General features: G+C 38.8%; 1 protein-coding gene across 1 annotated transcript; it reads left to right on the top strand.

Moving 5' to 3' along the window:
- Window positions 1-19510: 19510 nt before the first annotated feature.
- On the top strand, window positions 19511-20610 carry LOC103711938. Its single transcript, XM_039119993.1, has 4 exons — window positions 19511-19794; window positions 20007-20037; window positions 20125-20143; window positions 20394-20610. The coding sequence occupies exons 1-4, from the start codon at window positions 19597-19599 to the stop codon at window positions 20593-20595; spliced, it is 450 nt and encodes a 149-aa protein (XP_038975921.1). The 5' UTR covers window positions 19511-19596; the 3' UTR covers window positions 20596-20610.
- Window positions 20611-22406: the final 1796 nt, after the last annotated feature.

The following is a 22406-nucleotide window of genomic DNA, read 5'->3' as shown; positions in this document are numbered from 1 at the left end:
AATGCCTCCGCCCCTGCCCCCATGGTGGGAAGGTGCCGAAGAAGAGGAAGAAGGGCGCCGTCCCGCGTCCTGCGGCTGTCGCCGGCCACGGCCCGCCCTCCTCCAGCGTCCGCCGTGGCCCAGCCCCTTTCCGGCGCCGCCGGCCTCGCGGGAAGAGAAGAAAGAAGAAGAAGGGAAGAAGAGAAGAAAAAAAAGAAAAAGAAAAGAAAAAGTTTGAACTGGGGTCGACTCCTGCTCTGCTGGGGTCGACTTGTGAAAATCTTGGGTCGACTCGCTCACTTCTACAACAATTTTCTAAGAACACTTAACTGTGTGCACAGTCCTGTTAACTGTGTTCGCAGACAACTTAACTGTGTGCCGCCAGCTCGCGGAAGGAGAAAAAAGAAGAAAGAAGAAGAAGGGAAGAAGAGAAGAAAAAAAAAGAAAAAAAAAGAAAAAAAGAAAAAAATAAAAATAAAGTTAAATAAGCTTGGAACAATTAAATAAGTTTGGAACACACTTAATCTAACATGACACATGGTTAAATAAGCTTGGAACATATTTAAATCATCCCGGAACACACTTATTCTACCCCAGAACACAGTTATTTCGACTGTGCACACAGTTAAGTGTTATTAGAAAATTATTGTAGACTTATGCTGAGCTGGGGTCGACCCCAGCTCTTTAGGGGTCGACCCCTAAAGAGCTGGAGTCGACCTCTGAAATCAGGCAAAAAACAGCTCTCTGGAAAGCCTGAGAGAGTCGACTCCAGGTGAGCAGGGGTCGACCCCAGGTCTGTGAACACAGTTAAGTTGTCTGTGAACACAGTTAACTTGTCTAGGAACACAGTTAAGTTGTCTGTGAACAAAGTTAAGTTGTCTAGGAACACAGTTGTTTAGGAACACAGTTAAGTTGTTTGGGAACACAGTTAACTTGTCTGGGAACACAGTTAAGTTATCTAGGAACACAGTTAATTTGTCAAGGAACACAGTTAACTTGTCTAGGAACACAGTTGTTTAGGAACACAGTTAAATTGTTTAGGAATACAGTTAACTTGTCTAGGAACACAGTTAACTTGTCTAGGAACACAGTTAAGTTGTCTGTGAACACAGTTAACTTGTTTAGGAACACAGTTATCTAAGAATACAGTTAAGTTGTTTGGAAACACAGTTAACTTGTCTAGGAACACAGTTAATTTGTCTAGGAACACAGTTGTCTAGGAACACAGTTAAGTTGTTTGGAAATACAGTTAACTTGTCTGGGAACACAGTTAAGTTGTCTAGGAACACAGTTAACTTATCTGGGAACACAGTTAACTTGTCTAGGAACACAATTAACTTGTCTAGGAACACAGTTGTTTAGGAACACAGTTAAATTGTTTGGGAACACAGTTAACTTGTCTAGGAACACAGTTGTCTAGGAACACAGTTAAGTTGTCTGTGAACACAGTTAAGTTGTTTAGGAACACAGTTATCTAAGAATACAGTTAAGTTGTTTGGGAACACAGTTAACTTGTCTAGGAACACAGTTAATTTGTCTAGGAACACAGTTGTCTAGGAACACAGTTAAGTTGTTTGGGAACACAGTTAACTTGTCTGGGAACACAGTTAAGTTGTCTAGGAACACAGTTAACTTGTCTGGGAACACAGTTAAGTTGTCTAGGAACACAGTTAACTTGTCTAGGAACACAGTTGTTTAGGAACACAGTTAAATTGTTTGGGAACACAGTTAACTTGTCTAGGAACACAGTTAATTTGTCTAGGAACACAGTTGTCTAGGAACACAGTTAAGTTGTTTGGGAACACAGTTAACTTGTCTGGGAACACAGTTAAGTTGTCTAGGAAAGCCTAAGAGTCGACTCCAGGTGAGCAGGGGTCGACTCGTGCTGTTAAGGGGTCGACTCCAGGTCTGTGAACACAGTTAAGTTGTCTGTGAACACGGTTAGCTTGTCTAGGAACACAGTTAATTTTATTTTTATTTTTATTTTTATTTTCTTTTCTTCTTTTTCTTTCATTTTCTTTTTTTTCTTTTCTTTTTCTTTTTTTTCCTTCTCTTCTTCCCTTCTCCTTCTTTCTTCTTCCTTCTCCTCTCGCGAGGCCGGCAGCTACGAAAGGGGGTCGGACGGTGGCGGCCGCAGGATGGGGCCACCGGGAGGGGCAGCGGCTCCTCTTCTTTGGCACCTCCCCACCGTGGGGGCGGAGGTAATTCCGGCGGCGCGGAAGGGGGCAGCGGGTGCGGGAGGGGGCGGGCTGTGGCCGGCGGCAGGCGCGGGAGGGGGTGGGCCGTGGCCGGCGGCAGGCGCGGGAGGGGGTGGGCCGTGGCCGGCGGCTGCCTTTTTCTTCTCCTTCTTCGGTGGGAATGGGAGAGGCGGGGGCATTTTTGTCCCATAAAGCAATGTTAAAATATATATGGACCGGTTGTTAAACAACCGGTCAACAGGGATTTAATGTTAAAGTTCGGTCAATAAATGGACCGCTGAGCAAGTTCCCCTATATTATAACGTTCAAGAGCAATCAGATTTATTTGCCAGTAACGGACCAGAATCTAAGTGCAGGGCATGTTAGAAAGCATAAATGAATATCTTTGTAGATTTTTTTTTTTTAATTCCATGTCAATATTGGGTGTGTTGATGACTATATATCTAAGAGGCAGGAGCGTTTGGGAAGGATTCAATTAGGTCCAAGTGATAAATTATTCAATTGGGTACTTTGGTCCTAGAGAAAGAGGGCAGATTAATATAGTTTATGATACAAATGTAGCTTAGTTGACCAAGTAAACAAGCTTTTACAAGGTCTAAGTCAAGCACATTTTCCCTCGTTCCCAAAGTCTATACATGTGACAATTTAGATATGTAAACTAAAACGATCGTTTTCCATTAACCGCCACTCTAATTTCATATTTGGAAGTTAGGATATTGACATTTGCTACCATTTTATATTGTGACCGGGGGAACCAGCTAGAGATTTAAAGCCAAACTGAAAGCAATTTCCTGCCTTAATTTGCCTTTTGATTTAAATACATGTAATTGATTTTACCTTGTTCTGATATCACATTGAGTGTAACCATAAAGATAACATGGTTAAGTGCATATATATATATATATATATATATATATATATATATATATATATATATATATATATATATCAATGGTCACAAGACAAATACAGATAAGAATGACAAATATTGAAGTCAGAGAGCAAGGTAGGGTAATATATAAATACATGAATATTGGATCTCTGTGGCCTTTGTGTCTCAGCGCATTATATTTTCATAATTAATGAACCAATTTGAAGATTTGCATGAAGAAAGAATCAATTCAAAGATTATTTACTTTATTCAATCAAACTTTAATTATTATACATTATATAATCTTTACATCTTATAAGGGAATATGTGTAAAAATGCATATGTTATTACTGTACTAGTACCGGCATTTTAACTGCAGAGACCAGTTCAAAACTAAGATAACAATTTTTAACACAACCCCTCATAGAATGTAATTATTGCATAAAACTTCCTCAGGTAAACGATTGCCTCGGCCAAGGGATTTCCCTTTCCCTTTGTAAAATACCACAAACCCCAATTTATAATTAACCTGTCTTGCTTTTTTGTCAGGATTTGATTTGGATCAAGTTAAAACCTAAAATTTGGCTCAAGTCTTGCAGTTCTTTCTCAATTTTATTATCAGACACAAATCTGGGTTGGGGGCTAAACTTGTTAACTACTTCCAAAAATAGTACGTAGGATCCACATATAAGTCGAGATGTCGGGGTCATGTTGGATTGAATTTTGCCCAAATCAGTTCTAAAATCATTAAATTATGCAAGGACAACCAAGCTGAATCCAAGCAATCACTCTAAGCTCATGTTAATATGTTTGTAATCACATTTTTTTTGGTAGCTCTAAATGGTAGACCATAGAGTGTAGACCAACAGGAAACCCCACTCTTTATATATATATATAATCTCAGGTACTTCATCCTAGAATTGGCTTCATCACCACTTGATATAGATTACTGAGCTAGGTCAGCAGAGAAATAAATTATAGAATGGCTTCAGCTTGGAGCATCTAGAAAGGCTGTCTTTGTTCCTGAGGCACATGCCTTTGAATGCGTCCTTTCTTCTCAATACTCGGGCATCCATCCAATGTATGATTTCCGATGGCGGTCATAGTTGCAGTAGACTGAACACCCACCCAATCTCGATATACATATACATACACATACATACATACATACATACATACATGCATGCATGCATATATACACACACACACACACACACACAATTGTTTGTTGTCTTTGGCTTATTCACGCCAAATTGGTTGCCACCACTGCCTATAAAATTTATACCATAGTCACTGCTAGAAAATGTTAACACTTGGTCATCTAAATCAATCTGCATATATAAACTAAGTCTACAACAATTAGTACTTGTTGCCCTCTGAGCAAGCTTGTGCAACGTGAGAGGTGATGCCATATCCATTGCTGCTGCATCTTTCTTAGACTAAGCATCGCCATCATCATTATTAATATTTTTTTTATTTAATTGTTCAGCACAATTGTTTCATTGCTTATACATGTACATGTTCATATCGTTATATAAAAGTATATAAGTCAGACTTAGTTTGTCTCTTGCTTCTCTTCCGATGGCCTTAAAGTTTACTAATCTGAAGCTAATCTATCTATCTATCTATCTATCTATATATATATATATATATATATATATATTAGCTCATTGTTTTGCATTATTTCAGCTTAACCAACCCAGTGGAACCAATCTATGTTCAATACATCATTTTTTTTTTAATATGATGTAAAATTTATCCTCTCCCTCCTCTCATGCATCTATCATATTCTAGCACCCTTTGCATTGGTCAAAGATTTCATAGGCAGCCGGTGGATGGTCTAGGTCTAGTATTCTTGCACGCCAAGAACTTAATGTGTCATTTTAATAGATCATTTTTTATTTGGAAATCAAATATTAGAAATCATATTTTAAACTAGCAAGGAAACAGAAAGAATGAAAATTCCTAAAGGGCTCACTCAACTTATGAGACCATGTTTGTGTCGATCTATATTTATATTAATGACATAGACCACAAATTTCACTTTTAGATTGGGATGCTTTAAAATATATTTTAAATTCTGGGCGCGGGATGCTTTATCCAAAAGGGAGCAAGGCGAAGGGGATCGAGAAGAACTGTGGCTAAGAGTCAGGGTATATTTGGAAGGGTTCAAGCTGTATCTTTCGTATGAAATAATGATTGATGCTAATCGTTTGATCATCCCTGCACAAATCTCAAAGTAATCTAAATATTTTTATTCATCTGTATAGATCTTGATGCGATCATTATGCGATCTATGGGTGGATTCATGCGTAGGAAGGAGAATCCACCTTTCGCAAGAAAGTTATAATCCCTATCTTATTTCGAACAACATAAATCTTTGCTAGATAACCGGAAGGAGCCGGTTTTTTCTCCAATTGCCATGCTTTACATGTTATCCGTCATCTATTATAGAATGAGTTGGGATTCTCTGAGGTGTACGTTTTGTATTGCATAGGCCAGCACAGATTTGGTTGGTCAAGACATTGTCCATCTCGAAAATGGACAGCTGCTGCCCATCTCTAACCTATTGTGATCGGCACACTAGCTGCATTTGGCACACCAATGTGATGGTCGATAATTGTTCATTTCCAAGATGAGTGACATGTCACCCATCCAAACATGCAATAGTATTTACAGCACAATATATGCACTGCAAAGGAATTTAGCGCAAAAAAAAAACTACACTCAACCTAGCTTTCCGCAAAAAAAGTTTGTTCTATAATTCAAAACTCTTTTATTGAAACTTCTATATTTATAAATATAGTTTAGTATCTTTTTCTATGTACAACATGGCTGTGTCGCCACTATTTTTGCGTATGGCGCGCCAGTTATTTAGCTTGCATTGCCAACCCTATGCAGCATGCAGATTGCTGCGCTCACCTTTTCTATATATATTATATGTTATTATATACAATGTATATTATCTACAGTATATATTGTATCTATTTCATATGTAATGGAAAAGATTTTGAAGCCGGCAACATTGCAGCCGGCATGCCCAAAAACTAGAAATCGGGTCCCATCTTAATAAAACACTCAAAATTCCCCCTTCTTCTTCTTCTTCTTTTTTTTTTTTTTGTTGCTGAAATGGATATTTCATATATTACGAGTACGAATACATCTAATAGAATCGGCAAATAGCAGGTCCTCAAGTGCCTCGGGCAACTCTCTCTCCCTAACCTATAGGGTGCCTCCTGAGTGGCTCACTATATATACAGCTACCCAGTCCACCGCCCCATTGGCCTCACGGAATACATGCATAGCCTAAAATTTTTCCTTCTGCTACGCACCCTTACAATCAATTTCTTTAATCCCTACTAGATAGTATGGGAGAAACAAAAATCATAAACTCCTACTTCACTCTTCTCCTTGCGAGAGGTCTATTAGAAAAGAAAAATACTGTGTATGCAATGCACATACATGACTGCGTTGAAGCCGGTGGCTTAGAAATTGCATCTACGTTCCCACCCCTACAATTTATAGAAAACAATATGGTGTTTTTTCTCTTGCATGTCCACTCCCCACTATCTTGCCACATATGGCCTCTTGGTCAAGTTCTGAAATTCTTCTTTAATTAGAACTCATATTGGTTTTAAGGCCTTTTTTAAATTAAATATAATCCATTACAATTAAAGAGATCCATAAATAAAATGCTATTAAAAATATATATTATTTCTAAAACAAAATGTGCATGTGCATTGTATATGCAGAACTTTAGTCTCAATATATAATAGAAACTCAAGAGTTGGGGCATGCTAAAGGAAAACTCCTAAGAAGTGGAGCCTTGAAGCTTTTATTTAATCAAGATAGAGCTGTATATTTTTCTTTTTCAATTGAATAGGGCCTGCATGAGGAGTTACAATAATTTTATATTTTTGGAACATGCATCGAAGGATATCAAGGTGAATTGAAGGGCCCAAATTCACAAATATAAACAAAATAAAATTGGACGAAAGAAAGCAAACACCAAAATTTATATGAAAAATCTTTTCTTTATGGAGGAAAAAAACCATAGGACAACTCCAAATAAAATCCACTATAAATAAAATAGTAATTACAATAGGATCCTCTCAAGTAATATATCCAAGAACTTGAGGTATACATTGATTGGAAATAAACACAAAAGTTACTTCACTAGACGTCTCAATAGATGTCTCTCAAAATCACCTATTTCCTCTTTTGGTAAATCAACAATAGTGAAATCAGACAGGGATGAAGGCTAAATTCCTCCTGGTGCAACCATTGAGAAGATAATGACAACGGCAATCCAAACTCAAATAAAATCCAAATAAAAATATTGCTCTTAGGGTATAAGCCAAACGCTAGAACTATGAAGGGAAAAAGAAGAAGAATTCCAAAAGAATATGACTCCCGTATGAAAGGAAGAGCAATCAGAATCTCAAAAGAACAAGGTGGCTCTTTCACGACCAAAAATGGCTTCCTTCCTAGTTAGTCTTCCTTCCCTACTTTTTCATTTTTGTTTTAATTAAATTTTGATTGTACGGTTCCCACTTGGGTTGGACCCAATGTGCCATGCACCCTAACAATCTCCCCTCCAGCCCTTGGGGGAGGTACACCACAAATCCTCATTTTAAGACCATGCTTATGAGCTTTGTGCAAAGCTCAAATTTCTCTCTTGGAATGACTTTTCTTAATCTTTAGGAAGCTCAACCAACTCATAAGTGTGATTTTTTTGCAAGAAGTTTATCTCATCCTACATTGCCCCTATCTATTTGTCTTTATCTTTTTAAGACTGGACTCCCTAAAAGCTTTCTGGCTCACCCTCACTAGTAAAGAAAACATACTCCAAACTAGAGTACCTTGTAGATGGCCTATGCTCTCTAGTAGACCTCCTGGCCTTAGGTTATGCAATCTTTGGAGGAGGTTGCTCCCTTTGCTCAACACTCTCAACATCCAGCACATTGTCATTATCAACTGCCGCTCGCTCATTTTTTTTATCACGCTTTTCTTCTTATACTTCTTCCCCATCTAGGACCCTATTCAATGGAGAAGGGAATGGTATAAAGTCAGAAACATTATTAATCACAGCTTAGACTGCACAGTCTTCTGAATATCTACTAAATTTTCATTCTCATGAAAGACTACATCTGCTTTTGATAATATTCTTCTTTTTTGAATCCTATAGTCTGTAACCAAATTTAGCATCTCCATAACCTAAAAATATGCATAGAATAGCTCTATTATCTAGCTTTGACGTCTGTTCCTTGGGTATATATGCAAACGCCTTACAATCAAATACCTTCAAATGAAAGTAGAAAATCTTTTGTCCTATCCACATTCTCTCAGGGATGCCAAAACTTAAAGAAACTGACAAAGATCTATTAATCAGGTAGCAAGCAATACGTACAACTTTAACCCATAACGGCTTTGATAGCTTAGCCATCTTTAGTATGCGTCTGACCATTTCCACAACAGTGTGATTAATTCTCTTTGCCACGCCATTATATTATGGGGTGTCTGAAACTAACTTATCATGTCTTATGCCTCTCCTTGAGCCGTACTTTTTAAACTTTTTTGAAGTATATTCACCCCCATTGCTAGTATAAAGATATTTCAAAAATTTGCTTGTTTCTTGTTCCACCATGGCATGAAATTTTTGAAAAGGCACAAACACCTGTTCTTTTATTTTCAGAAAATACACCCATACTTTCGGTGAAGCATTATCAATAAAAGTAATAAAATATTTATTGCCACCTATCTATTCTACCTCAATAGGATCACAAACATCAAAATAACGCATATATGATAAATTTTTCTTTCTTTTGGAGGATTTGTAAAAAGAAACTCTATGATGCTTGTCAAATAAACAATAATCATAACAGTTTAGTGGTGTACCTTCGGTGAAGGATATGAAGGACCTCTTTGCCAAAATTTGTAACCTTTCTGACTCATGTGAGCTAGCCTCTTGTACTACAAATTTGGTGAATTCTCATCCTTAACTACAAACAATCCATTTGTCCACACCTTAACAGAGTCTTGTACAATGTACATCAAGCACTCCCTTTTGTAACTAATGGCCAACCTTTAGTGAGTTTCCATCTTCCATTACTAGAATAATTCTCAAAGCATGCTAGGTCCATAGTATGAGTAGAAATCAGATTAAGGCGCAACTAAGAAACATGTCTCACATTTTTCAAAATCAAAGTGCACAATTGTTATTATCCATCCTCGCATAGCCAAAAGTCTTTTGTTTTGTACGATGTGAAGAACTCCTTTGTGGGAGTGGCATGATGGGAAGCTGCAAAACCAACAACCCACTTCAACATCGTCGTCCGAATGTGAGAACTACCACTTTCTTTTCTAATATATTCGTTGTAGTGTTCTTATTATCTACCTTCTTTTGAGTCTTCTCTTCTTTCTGCTCCCTGTTCAAAAATCCGTAGTTTCATTTTGGATGTGCCAATGACCCTTAGATCCTCTACTATTACTCCCACCCCTATTCTCTATGATAAGAGCCCATGGTTCTGATTTTTTCTTCTTATTGAACAATAGTGTAGATGTAACATCCTGCAATACAAGAAATTCATTCCTATATAATATGGTCATAACCGAATTATCATAAGAATTAGGCAACAAAGCCAAAAGAAGTAGGGCTTTATCTTCATCTTCAATTTTAACATCAACGTTTGCCACCTAGATGATCAGGCCATTAAACACATTCAAATGCCCCAAAAAATTCATGCTCTCCTCCATCTAAAGTGCATATAACTTCTTCTTCAAATACAACTTATTTATCACATTCTTCGCCATGTACAAGCTCTCTAGCTTTTGTCAAATCTCCATTTGTCTTCACATTATTCAGATTATTCAAAACTTCATCTGACAAATTAAGCCTAATACCACTGGCAGCCTTCTCATCCATTTCTTCAAAATTCTTGCCAGACAATTTTTTTGACTTTTTCTGTTTATCCAATTACTTCACTATATGTCTCAATAGATATCTCTCAAAATTACCTGCCTGCTCCTTGGGGCAATCAACAATGGTGAAATCAGACAAGCATGAAGGTTATAAACTGCTTCTGGTGCGACCATTAAGAAGACAATGACCAATAATAATCTAGACTCAAAAGAAAAAAAAATCAGACAAAAGCACTGCTCTTAAGATATAAGCCAAACTCTAAAACCATGAAGGAAAGAAGAAGAAGAGTCCCAAAAGCATATGACTTCCACATGAATGGAAAAGCAATCAAAATCCCAAAAGAATAGGGTGGCTCTTTCACGACCAAAAATAGTTTCCTTTGCAATCGGCCTTCCTTCCATTCTTTTCCTCCCTTTATTATAGTTTTTTGTCTGCATGGGTCCCACATGGGCTGGACCCAATGCGTTATGCAACCTAACATGAACAAGGAGAGAGTGTGAATATACTTTTTTTTTCCTTTTTAACATCTCTCCCTTTTACAAAAAAAAAATGCACAACACTTGTAACCAATGTGTGTATGTACTAGTAACCAGACACGTTTACAACATAATAGAGGAAAGAGTGCGGGAGGAGAGAAGAGAGGGCAAGTGATTGAGTCCAATATATTTAGTAACTGCACCAAGGAGTACAATTTATTTGACAGTCAAATTAGAGAAAGACAAGGAGTGTCCAATCTATTTTGAAGTTTTATGAAAGAAGTCAAATTTAGTAGGAAGGAAGGAAAGAGTATAGATTAGTAACACTTGCTAGAAAGTAATACCATAGTTAATATATTTTTGAGATAAAAAGGAAGGGCATTCTTATCACGAAAATCGATAAGCATAATAAAGAAGGAATATTCCTCTCTTGACTCTTTTTATCATTTTCTACCATAAATGCCCTTTCACTTATCTTCAAAAATACATGAATTATCTCAATGATTTTTTTTCATTTTGTTATACTAGTTATTAAGCAACTTACTCACTTTTTGAAAACAAATCTCCTAAATATCCAAGATATGCCACCAAGACCCTACATAAACTTTCTTTCACACACACTCTCTCTCTCTCACATACACATTTTACACTTCTTTCTCATGCCCCACCCACCACTCTCTCTCCCTCACCCCCTCCCTCATGCTTCTTTCTTCAAATCTTCTTTGAGTTTCTCCCCACCCTCTCTTTCTCCCTCTTTAATATCTGGCCATAGCCTAAAACTCCTTCTCCCTAGCCATTTGAACCCCCTCCCTCCCCCCTCAGCGCCCCACTCCCCACATCTCTTTCCCACATCCACATCAATCCTAATCCCCAGTCCTTCTTTACAACATATATATTCTTTAGTTGTAATATTTTAAGTATAATTTTTATTTATTTGAATTTGAATTTTTATATTATATATTTTTATTTAAATTTCATATTTTGTTTATACTTTACTATAAGTTTGTTGTATCTTTGGTTATTATATTTTCTTATTTTAAGACACTATTATAAAATTTTATTTTTATCAAATATGTTGAATTTTTATTAATATACTTCCAAGTTTGCATTTTATTTTCTGTTTATAATCACTTTCTATATTTTAAGTTAAGTCATTTCATTATTTTTTATGTATTTCATTATTTTGTTTATTCTCATAGGATTTTATTTCTTTCTGATTCATTTTTTATTCCATTTATATATTTTTTAATTTTACTTCATCATGTAGCACATAGATATACCAATCCAATAATTAATACTTTAAGCAAAAATACCTTAACCTCCTAATTTATTTTCTTCTACTTCTATTTAACCTATTAATTAATATTGTTTTATTTATATAATTTCTAAATTTTTGTTCTATGCCTTTGGTTTAGTTGTATTTTGTTATCTTATTATGTATTTGCCTTTCCAATTTTCTTTGTAATTTTCATGTTTTTTATTTTTGTTATATAGGCTCCTTTATCTTTTTTTATTTTATTTATATAATACTTTCATTATTTATATTTATATTTCTAAGTTATTTTTAACTTATTTTGTATTTTATTTTAATTATTTGCTTCAATTTACAAGTCTTTTTCACTCCTTTTTAAGTACTTTTCTTATTTTATCCTTTTCATTCTATATTAAGTGTTTTTTTAAACTTTATTCTAATTATTTTCTTTAGTTCTATTTCTATATTAGTTTTGTATCCTTAAATTTATTCTTTTACCATAGAAATATTAGTTCACATTGATCATGATCTATATAAATTAAAATATGCATAAACTAAAAATAATAGTTTTTAATGCTTAGATTATAGCAAAATATGGTCTTATATCATTTAGTCTTCTTAACACTTAAAAGTAAATAGAAGAACTTAGCATGCAGAAAATCTGTGAACTACATTAATAAACTTTATATGTGTACAATATGATAAAAATGAAAGCATAGTGCTTGGAAGCACTAAGAATTGTATGCCAGAATTTGTAGAACCATGTAATGGTGGCATCCATCATCAATTAATTGGTTTGAAATGAATGGTGCATCATTCCACTAATCCAAGCTTCTTGATCTGATTTTATTTACATGATATAGGGCATATTGGGGCAACCTAGATAGCTGAGTGATATTCTTGGATGGAAAGTTTGATTTGTAGATTATGGATTGATATTATGATTGACTTGATATTCTATCCATGCTCTATTTCAATCTATTAAGTATCTTTAAACATAATAATTTTTTAATGCATAAGGAATGTTTGTCTTTTAAAAAAAAATAATTATTTTTTGAGCTTTATTAGAAAAAAATTATCATGCGGAATGTGTCATAACATGCTTCCTAAGAGATATTTATATCTAATGATGAAGTTAGGATGTCCTTTTATCTAAATTTAACTCTTTCACTTTGGAACTCCATAGATCTAGATCTAACTCGGACCCGATCTGGATCCAAATTTTTTTGGTTGGGTTTGGGTTAAACATAGACACAATCCAATACAGATGACTTATTGGGTCAAAAATTTTAGTCATGGATACGAGCCAACTCGACCCAATCTTCTATTAGGTTGGGTCTGGGTCCAATGTTGGTCCGACATTAGAACCCAATCAAGTCTTTTAGATTATAGATTGATATTATAGCTGACTTGGTATTCTATCCATGATCTATTTCACCATATTAAGTATTTTTAAACGTAATAATTTTATAATACATAGAGAATGTTTAACTTTTGAAACTTTTTTCAATTATTTTTTGAGCCTTATTAGAAAAAAATTATCATGTCGAATCTGTCATAACATGCTTCCAAAGAGATATTTATATCTTATGATGAAGTTAGGATGTCCTTTTATCTAAAGTTAGCTCTTTCACTTTAGAACTCCATATATATGATCCAGTTCCAACCCGAACCTAATCCTAATCTAAATTTTTTTGATTCAGTTTGGATTGTACATGGACGCAACCTGACTCGAAGGACTTGTTGGGTCAAAAATTTTAGCCGTGGATCCGATCCGACCCAACCCAATCTTCTATGGGTCGGGTCTGGGTCCAATATGGGTCCAACATCAGAACCTGATCAAGAAACTAATCGGGTCAGGGTCACTCATGACCCGATCCAATTTGACCCATTTACACCTCTAATTCGGAATTTTCAGATAATTTAACTCAGCATAGCCTACAAGTAACGGGTTGGGTGGGTTGATCGGATCGACCTGTCCAGGGTATTTAAACATACCTGTGGAGTAGGTGGAGGTTATTTTTCTTTTTTTTTTCATGATTTTTGATATACCATAAGAGTGAAAGTATGATGGGTAGTGCTCTTGAAAGAGAAAATTTAGGTGCACTCTTAGAATCTTCAACAAAGATAACCTACAAATAATAAAAAAATAGAATCACCAATGTTATGAGAAATAAGTAGAAAATAATAAAAAAAATATAGTCAAACTATGAGATGGAGTGGATATCTAGAGTTCCAATTATAATAGTGGTGCAAATATATGTTTTTAAGAAATTTAAAATATATTTCTTGCGAAGGGTTATTGACATAGATTAGTTTTAGAATACATGGTTAGCATAGAGAGGGACCAAGTCTAGCCGGACACGATAATCTTCCGTTTTTGTATCCAAGATCTTGGTTTCTATTAGTATCAATCACCTCCCAAAGTGATAAAACCTGAAATATTGGTCTATAGCCAATATTTTTCAATCATTTTTTTTATTTTCTTAAATAGATTTTGTGAGACCCTGGAACTGGGCCCGGTTCATTTGACCGGCCCAGCCCAAGCTTTTGGCCTCACGTGCGACGCACGTGAGGGCACGGGATGAAGGGAGAAATTCATCCCGTAGAAGCCAGGATTGCCTGGTTTTTTAGGGCTTCTTCCTCCTCCCTTGAAGCCATCCGAAGTAGAGCCGCCATGCCCAAGTCCCCTTTTGGTTGGGGGTCCTTCTTCCTTGGGCTACCGGCCGAGAGAGAGAGAGAGCCAGCCGAGAAGCCACAGCACGGGCGACCCTTTTCTTCCATTGCCGCCGGAAAGAAGCCGTCGGATCTTCGCCGGGGCTGAGGTAAGGGTTTCTACCTTTCATTTCTTTGTTATACCATTTGAAAAAAAGAAAGAAAGAAAGAAAGAAAGAAGAAGAGAGGGAAGAAGGAGAAGGCCTACCATCACGGGCTCTTCTTCTTCTCCCATTCACATGCCTCCTCCGTGGGAGTGCCGGGGTGCACCTGAATCCGAACCCCAACCCGGGGTGCTAGACACTTCTGCAGGGTTGGCCATGGGTGGATGTTAAGATTTAAGTTATATATATATATTGTAATGAATTTTAAAAGAAAAATATGATTTTTGGATATTAGGTTCTGCGAGGGATTTGTGAGATTAATTGAATCACGTTGGATGTAAGTAATGAACTGCCTTTTCTAGACTCTTTATTTATATAATATTATTTTTGCATCGAATAAATTGTTAATGAATTTATATGTGATTTATGAATTTTACGAGATGATGATTTGAATGAAATATTTTTATGTGAATTGGAATAATATTTTTCAAATATATTTACTGTTTTTGCATCGTATATGCATATTTAGATCGAATTGTGATATATCTATTATATTACAAAAGAATTTTGATGTGCATTAGATTTGGAACTCTCAGCCTGACTATGTTTTGGACCCTGCCAATTGGGGGTTATGCATTGGCAATTCTGGCCCCACCATAGGGTATAAGTGTGGTATTCTGGCCCACTCCGCAGGATATAAGTGCGGTATACTGGCCCACTTCGTAAGGTATAAGTACGGTTCTATTTCTGACCTAGCCACACGGTATAAGTGTGGTCTAGTTAAAGGCTGTTGAGATGAATGTGATTTGTTTCAAATCAGATTTACAATTATGCATATGGATATATGAAAGATACGAATTTCAATGAATTTGTGTTTGAAAATGAATTGATTATGTTATTATGTTGATTCATCGTAATTTGTAATTTATATTTTATGTTATTATATGATTTGACTAGTTAAGGTGTTTATTACTTACTAGGATGTCTAGCTCATTATACAATTTCTTGTTGTTTTACAGATTCCGAGAACTACACTATCGGGGTTTCAAAATGGGAGAGCGATTAGAAGAACTATGGCACAATTTATCTTAGATTAGGGTTTATTTAAATTGATGTTTTATCTTTATTGTTCCGCTGCGTATTTAGAACTGTGAGACTTTATGACTCGAGTTAGTCAATGAAATAAGATTGCATTTATTCAGTTAAATTATTTTAGATATATATAATTAAGATGTTTGGTTAAGATGCCTTGCATGCTCATGGGGAGAGTTTTCTACGGGTGTGCGGCGGTTGGCGCGGACCCCGGCTCGCGATCTCGGGCCGAGGGCGTGACAGATTTCTTCTTAACAAAACTTGAGATCAATATAATATGTAAATATAGCTTCTTATCATGTCAGTCAAGATTTCAACATCATCGCGCGAAAATATTATCCGAAGACTTGAGTGATAAGGATACACCTTTGTAGGGATGCTATGTATAGGGTTTCTTGCAGACTTGAGTTGACAAGGGACACCTTCGGAGGTGGAATAGGATGGAGGTAGGGAACATATTCTGAAGAATTGAGGAGTTAGAGGAGGCCATTGCAAATCTACAATCACAAGAGGCCTCGGGAGGAGGCCTATCACTTGCGGAGTTGTCGGAATTGAGGTCCCTCTTATCTATGCATGACTCTCTCCTTCACCAACAGGAGATCTTCTGGAGGCAGAAATCAAGGGTGCAATGGATTCAGGAAGGGGATAGGAATACTAAGTTCTTTCATCAGTCGACTTTGATCAGGAGACAGCGGAATATGATCATATCTATCAGGGGTGGGGATGGACAGACCACAGAGGACCCAGATACGATATGCAGAGTGTTTGAGCAGTTCTTCAGGGCCAGGTGGACAGAGCGGACAGGGAGTGGGATACATACTGAGCTACCCCCTCCATCTGAGAGGGTCTTCGATGAGGACACCTTAGCACTGATCGAGCCGGTATCGGGGCGAGAGATTCAGGAGGCGGTGTGGTCCCTAGAGGGGGACAAGGCATCCGGGCCGGATGGCTTCCCACTCGTGTTCTTTCGTAGGTATTGGTCAATTGTGGGCCATGATGTTATTGAGGCCATCTAGCAGTTTTTAGCACAGTTATGATGAGTCCGGAGTGGCAGAGGACATTTATTACATTGATTCTCAAGCACCAGGATGCTACTAAGCCGGGCCACTTTAGGCCGATTAGCCTGTGCTCTACCTTGTATAACGTCACGACAAAGATTTTGGCTATTAGACTGAGAAGGATCTTACCCAGGATTATCAGTCCAGAGCAGGGTGCTTTCATAGGGAGGAGGAGCATACCAGATAATATCCTAATTTCCTAGGAGTTCATGTTTGATCTGGAGAGGGCTCCTATGCGGCGAAGCCTCATAGGGGTCAAGCTTGATATGGAGAGGGCATATGTCAGGATGTGCTGGGAGTTTCTTCGGCATTCTTTGCAGAGTTTCGACTTCCATGAGTTGTGGATCAGGTGGGTCATGGGCTGTGTGGCGGGGCCCTCTTTCTCCATCTTGGTAAATGGCACACCTTCTCACTTCTTTGATACATTTGTTGGACTTCGCCAGGGGTGTCCATTGTCCTCCTTGCTCTTCATTATTTGTACAGATGTATTATCTAGAGCTCTTCGATTTGCAGTGGGTTCACAGACTCTGGAGATTTATAGGCCAGTGCAGGGGGATGTGCCGATCTCCCACCTGCTATTCGCTTATGACTGCTTATTGTTGGCTAGGGCGACCAGACAGACTGCTAGGGTGATCCGGAGGATCCTCTATGCCTATTGCACTGCTTCTGGTCAACGGATTAACTTGGACAAATCGACTATTCTTTTCAGTCCGAAGACCAAAGCTCAGATAAAGGCCGCAATCATGGAGATTCTGGGAGTAGGTGAGCAGGAGGGCGCATTGACATATTTGGGTGTGCCGATACTTGGGCGACATCTGCGTTGTGGAGATATCCTTTCTCTTGAGCACAACATCAGACACAGGATGGAGGGGTGGCAGATGCATGCATTATCCATGATGGGTAGAGTCACATTGGTACGGTTAGTCCTTAGTGCTATTTCGATATATCTTGTATCCCACGCTGTCCTTCCCATGGCTTCGTTGAGGTCAGTTGAGCGTTATCAGAGACTTTATTTAGGGGAGGCGTGGTGACAGAGGCAGTGCCCATCTAGTGGCTTGGGAGGTGGTCTGTCAGCCGGTCAGACATGGTGGCTTGGGAGTGCCGTCATTGGTGGCATGACGGGAGGCATCGGTTACGCGGCTTGCAGCTAGCCTCATGTTGGAGCCTGAGAGCTTATAGTCCTCCTTGATGAGGGTTAAGTACGATGTATTGACGGTTGGTGTTAGGGCGGGGCGGCTCCATTCCCCTATCTGGAGGGAGATCAGTGCTAGGGCTCCGTTAGTGCTTCCGGCGATCTGGTGGGCTATTGAGGATGGTATGTCGGTGGATGTCCTTGAGGATAGCTGGGTGACTGAGCTATCGATTAGTAGGCTACTAGCCATGGTGGATACGAGCAGGTTGATGGGACACCGTGTATGTGATTTGCTAGTCCCAGGGGAGGGGAGATGGGATGAGGTGTTCATAGGAGAGACTTTCGGGGAGTAGCTGGCGGAGAGGATTCTGGACTTACCGATCCTGTTCCAGGTGGAGCCTGATAGATTGGTCCGGCTTTCGACAGGCTGGTCGAGGGTACATGCCAGGGATATTCATGCTTGGACTAGTAGGGAGCCGGTTAGACGAATTGATGGTGGATGGATATGGAGAATAAGGGTGCATCCCCGGGTGGCGCTTTTTCTTTGGAAGGTGGCCTGGGGCTGCCTTCCAACTAGGAGTATGTTGGCCAGACGAGGGATGAGGATGGGTCACTATGCGAGGTTTGCCTGGATGCTGAGGAGACTATCAGCCATGTACTTCCTCGATGTCCTATAGCCGTGCAGTGTTGGAGATTGGCCATTGCGCTACTCCCTCCTTTGTGGGAGTCGGTGGAGGACATGCTCCGGTATCTAAGTGAGTCTACTCGGAGACCGAGTGTTGCCGAGACTGGTTCTATTGTGGCTTACCTAACTTATCATATATGGCTGGCCAGGAACGACCGTCTATTCGAGGGTGGGCGCCCGTCCCCACGGGCTGTGATGGAGAGAGCTCTACGGTAGGCAGCAGAGATATCTATGACGGCCCCGTCGACACCACTTGGGAGGACCAGAGATATCTGGAGTACCTGCTCTGCTGTTTCAGCGTCCAAGTTTTGTTACTTCTCTTGGGTACCCCCATCCCCTATACCTACGGGGCCCTCAGATTTGAAACCCTTCGGGTTTCTAATCTTCGGCTTCGGGAAAAGAAACCCTCCGGGTTTCTGTTATCTTAAGATGAATTTCGATGGAGGCAAGGCGGTTTTGGGGGCGTGGGCTTCGTGATCCGGGACCAGAGGGGTAGTTTTATCGCTGCTGGGGGCGGAGCATACATGGTTGTTCGGCTGTGGGAGCAAAGCTGCAGGCTGCTTGAGAGGGCGTGTTGTATGCGAGACGAGTGCTGAGGGCTGACAGACTTGTTCTCGAGGGTGACTGTTCTACAGTGATTAATTGGATACGAGGTGTGGACACATATGGGGATGAGCACCCTCTGATACGGGACACCTGTAGTTTAGTGCGGGAGCTGATCTCCTGTCAGTTTACCCATGTTTACTGAGAGACGAACAGTGCAGCAGAACGGGTCACGTCTTATGTTGCCTGGCATACCGGGGAGGTCTTCTGGTCTAGTTTAGATGGCGTTCCACATGCTTTATTTTGTTTACTTTTGTTTGATATGTCTGGCTGTATTCACGTTAGAGGTATATAAAATGAAATACCATTTTGACCAAAAAAAAAAATAAAAAAAAAAATAAATAAAAAATATTACCCGAAATCTTGTAAAATCTTGGCTTGCCCAATCATCTCACCGAGATTTACAAAGGTCTCCCCCGTAGACTCCGAGACCTTCCTGTGCTTGGACTCTGTAAGGAATCTTTCCTTTTATTATAGGTATGTCGAGTAATTCCTCGTTCTTCTAGTCGATGGCGGCGAGAGAGGGACGAGAGGACATGGAGATGACGAAGCCGGAGGTGGTGAGAAAGGCGGAGAGGCTGGTGGTTTCGACCATGGGAGGGCGGGACGCCTCCCACGACGCGGCCCACGCCTTCCGCGTCCGCGACCTGGCCCTCTCCCTCGCCAAAGAAGAGGGCTTGGATTCCTTCCCTCAAAGCTTGGAGATAGTAAGACAAATTCCCCATTCCCTCCCGAGATTCTTGTTGCCCACAAATCAAATTTCTATTTTAATTTGATTCTGCTATTTGATAGCCCAATTTCCAGTTAGCTTTGTATGAGAAAATTAGGAGAGTGGAGGCTCTATGAATTCCTGTGATATTAAAACGTTGTTCTGTTGATGAAAAATCTCTGAATTTTTGTTTTTCTGTCTCTTTGCCAGGTCGAACTTGCTGCTCTTCTCCATGACATTGGTAATGAACTTGTTACATTATATTTACTAAGCTTGGGGAATGTTCTTTTTCGTATTTCTTAAAGTTGCATTGATGGTGTTGCTGCAGGAGATTACAAGTACACCAAGTGGGTAGTCTTTATTTTTCCCGTCTCTATTTTCGAGTGATGCTGGTTTACATGTCCAGTTTCGTTGTTCTTAGAGGAGTGCTTGCATGAGAGAGTTGTTGCTGGTGGCTCCTTTGGTTTCTTATTTGTTTAGTGTGGTTTGATCTTTGTGATGATGGTGTCCTTTCTTGCCTCACCTTCAAATTCTTGGGGACAGTTCTGACTTTTTTCAATTCTGGTTATTGTTTTGATTGTTTAAGTTTGCGTGTAGGGATTTGGTCGAGGATACTACAATTGTGGAGAAGTTTCTTGAGGAGGAGGTGTTGGAGGAAAGCAAAAGGGAGAAAATACTGGGGATCATAAAAGGAATGGGTAAGCTTCTATTGCAGGGGACTCCTAGCTTCAAATTTAAAATGGTTTTCCGATTTTCAGGGGTATTATGCACTTGGATTTTCTTTTTAGTAGAGAAATAATTGTTGGTTTCATTTCAAAGTATCATGTCTTCAGAAGTTTACTATAGTCCAGGATAGTTATTCTAAAGCCAACTTTGCAATAAAAGAACCATTTTATTTTTATTTTTGCTAAAAATGACTTTATTTATTTATTATTTTAAAAAATTCTTCAGATGCTTCTGCCATTGTATGAATGCATACATTTTGCTTATAGATGCAAGCTACAATAGTTGATGCACACAAAGTATTGGTTGATGTTATGTAAATATGATATTATAATAGTAAAGCGGGCAGGCATGTAATGGTCCAATATAGCCCAAAATATGCCATTTCTGGAGAAAAAATCATTTTTGCAAAATTGAATATAGAGTGGTCTCTTCTTGCAAAAGTCCCTATTTTGAATTTATTAATTTGACTGGAAGCATAAGGTTGTTGATAGTGCACAGTCTTCTCTGTGCACACGCTACTCTTTCTTGATGATTGTTGGTATGGCTTTGAAGGCCATTCATTTAGGGGTTGCTATGAAATGTTCTACAACTTGAACATCTGGATCAAGTTTTGGGATATGCTATGATGAACAAAATCCATTAAAGGGAGATCATATCTATATTGGCACTTACATAATATAATAGCTACATGAATTTCAAATTTAGGTACATATAGAATACACCAGCATCCTGTCCTATTTTCATCAATTCCCACGTACAATGAAAGGTTTACTGAAAGAGAAACAAAGTTTTGAATGGCATGGGACTTTGTGAAGCAGTCCGTGAACTTCTTAGAAGAGGGACATCATAAGGAAATATAAGCAAGGATTGAAGTGGTGGGCAAAATGAAAATTGTTCGTGACAAGATTTGTGCAGAAATGTGTTTAGTGTGTGCTGGAAAGATCTTGGGTGTTTAAAGGATCCCAAAAAATATTTTTTTAGTTAGCCTTTTTGGATGAGGTCTTAGATTATTATAAATGGTATTAAAATAGACCTGACTACTGGCTACTAGACTAAGGTAAATTGCATCATAGGTCCTTTTGGGATTGACCACAAGCCAATCTCAGTATTTTTGATTGTTTTTGTGATTGGGCCCAATCCCGCCGAGGATGCAAGGGCTTAAATAGGGGGTTCGCATTAGAACCTATGTTGATGTGTGTTTAATCCTAGATGGTTGTGCCTTGGAGAGATATTAAATACTTAAGAAGGACTAGGGATCCCAAATAATAACTTCTACCTATCCCTTTTGAGTGATATCCTAGGTTGTTACACTTCATTTATGCTTTGAGCAGTCATCATAATTGCTAGCTATAAAAACAATACTTTATTCATCACAAGACGAGGGAGTAAAGAGAATCAAAGAAAATGCAGTAGTTGGAGGCAATGTAACTAAGTCAAACAAGCTCTTTGGTAGCTGGAGTTCTTGCTTAATAGTTGCATAGGTGTTTAAAGAGAGTATACTTCACTTCTTATTTGTCCAAGAAGTGAGTGACTCACCAAAAAAAAATTGAAGATGGTAGACTAAGACTTTTTTTTTTTTTTAAAGAAAAAAAAAGCCATATTAGTATCGGTGCTAGCAAGGTCCGCCGTACCGGTCCGGATCGGCGTACCGGTGGCCGGCCGACCGGTACGGTATCGGTACCGTACCGGTCCGGACCACTTTCTTTCCCATCAAAAAAAAAAAAAAAAAACCACAGCGAGGCGCTGTGGTTCCCCCCCCCCCAAAAAAAAACACCGTACCGGTGCGAACCGGCCGGTTCGCACCGGTACGAGGCCGGTACCGGCCGGTACGGTCTCCGTACCGGCCGGTTCACAGAAGAAACCGGAAATACCGGTTTTCATCTG

The sequence above is a fragment of the Phoenix dactylifera genome, unplaced genomic scaffold (assembly GCF_009389715.1).
Source record: "Phoenix dactylifera cultivar Barhee BC4 unplaced genomic scaffold, palm_55x_up_171113_PBpolish2nd_filt_p 000675F, whole genome shotgun sequence".
Classification (NCBI taxonomy): Eukaryota; Viridiplantae; Streptophyta; class Magnoliopsida; order Arecales; family Arecaceae; genus Phoenix; species Phoenix dactylifera.
This window is presented reverse-complemented; position numbering and strand designations above follow the sequence as displayed.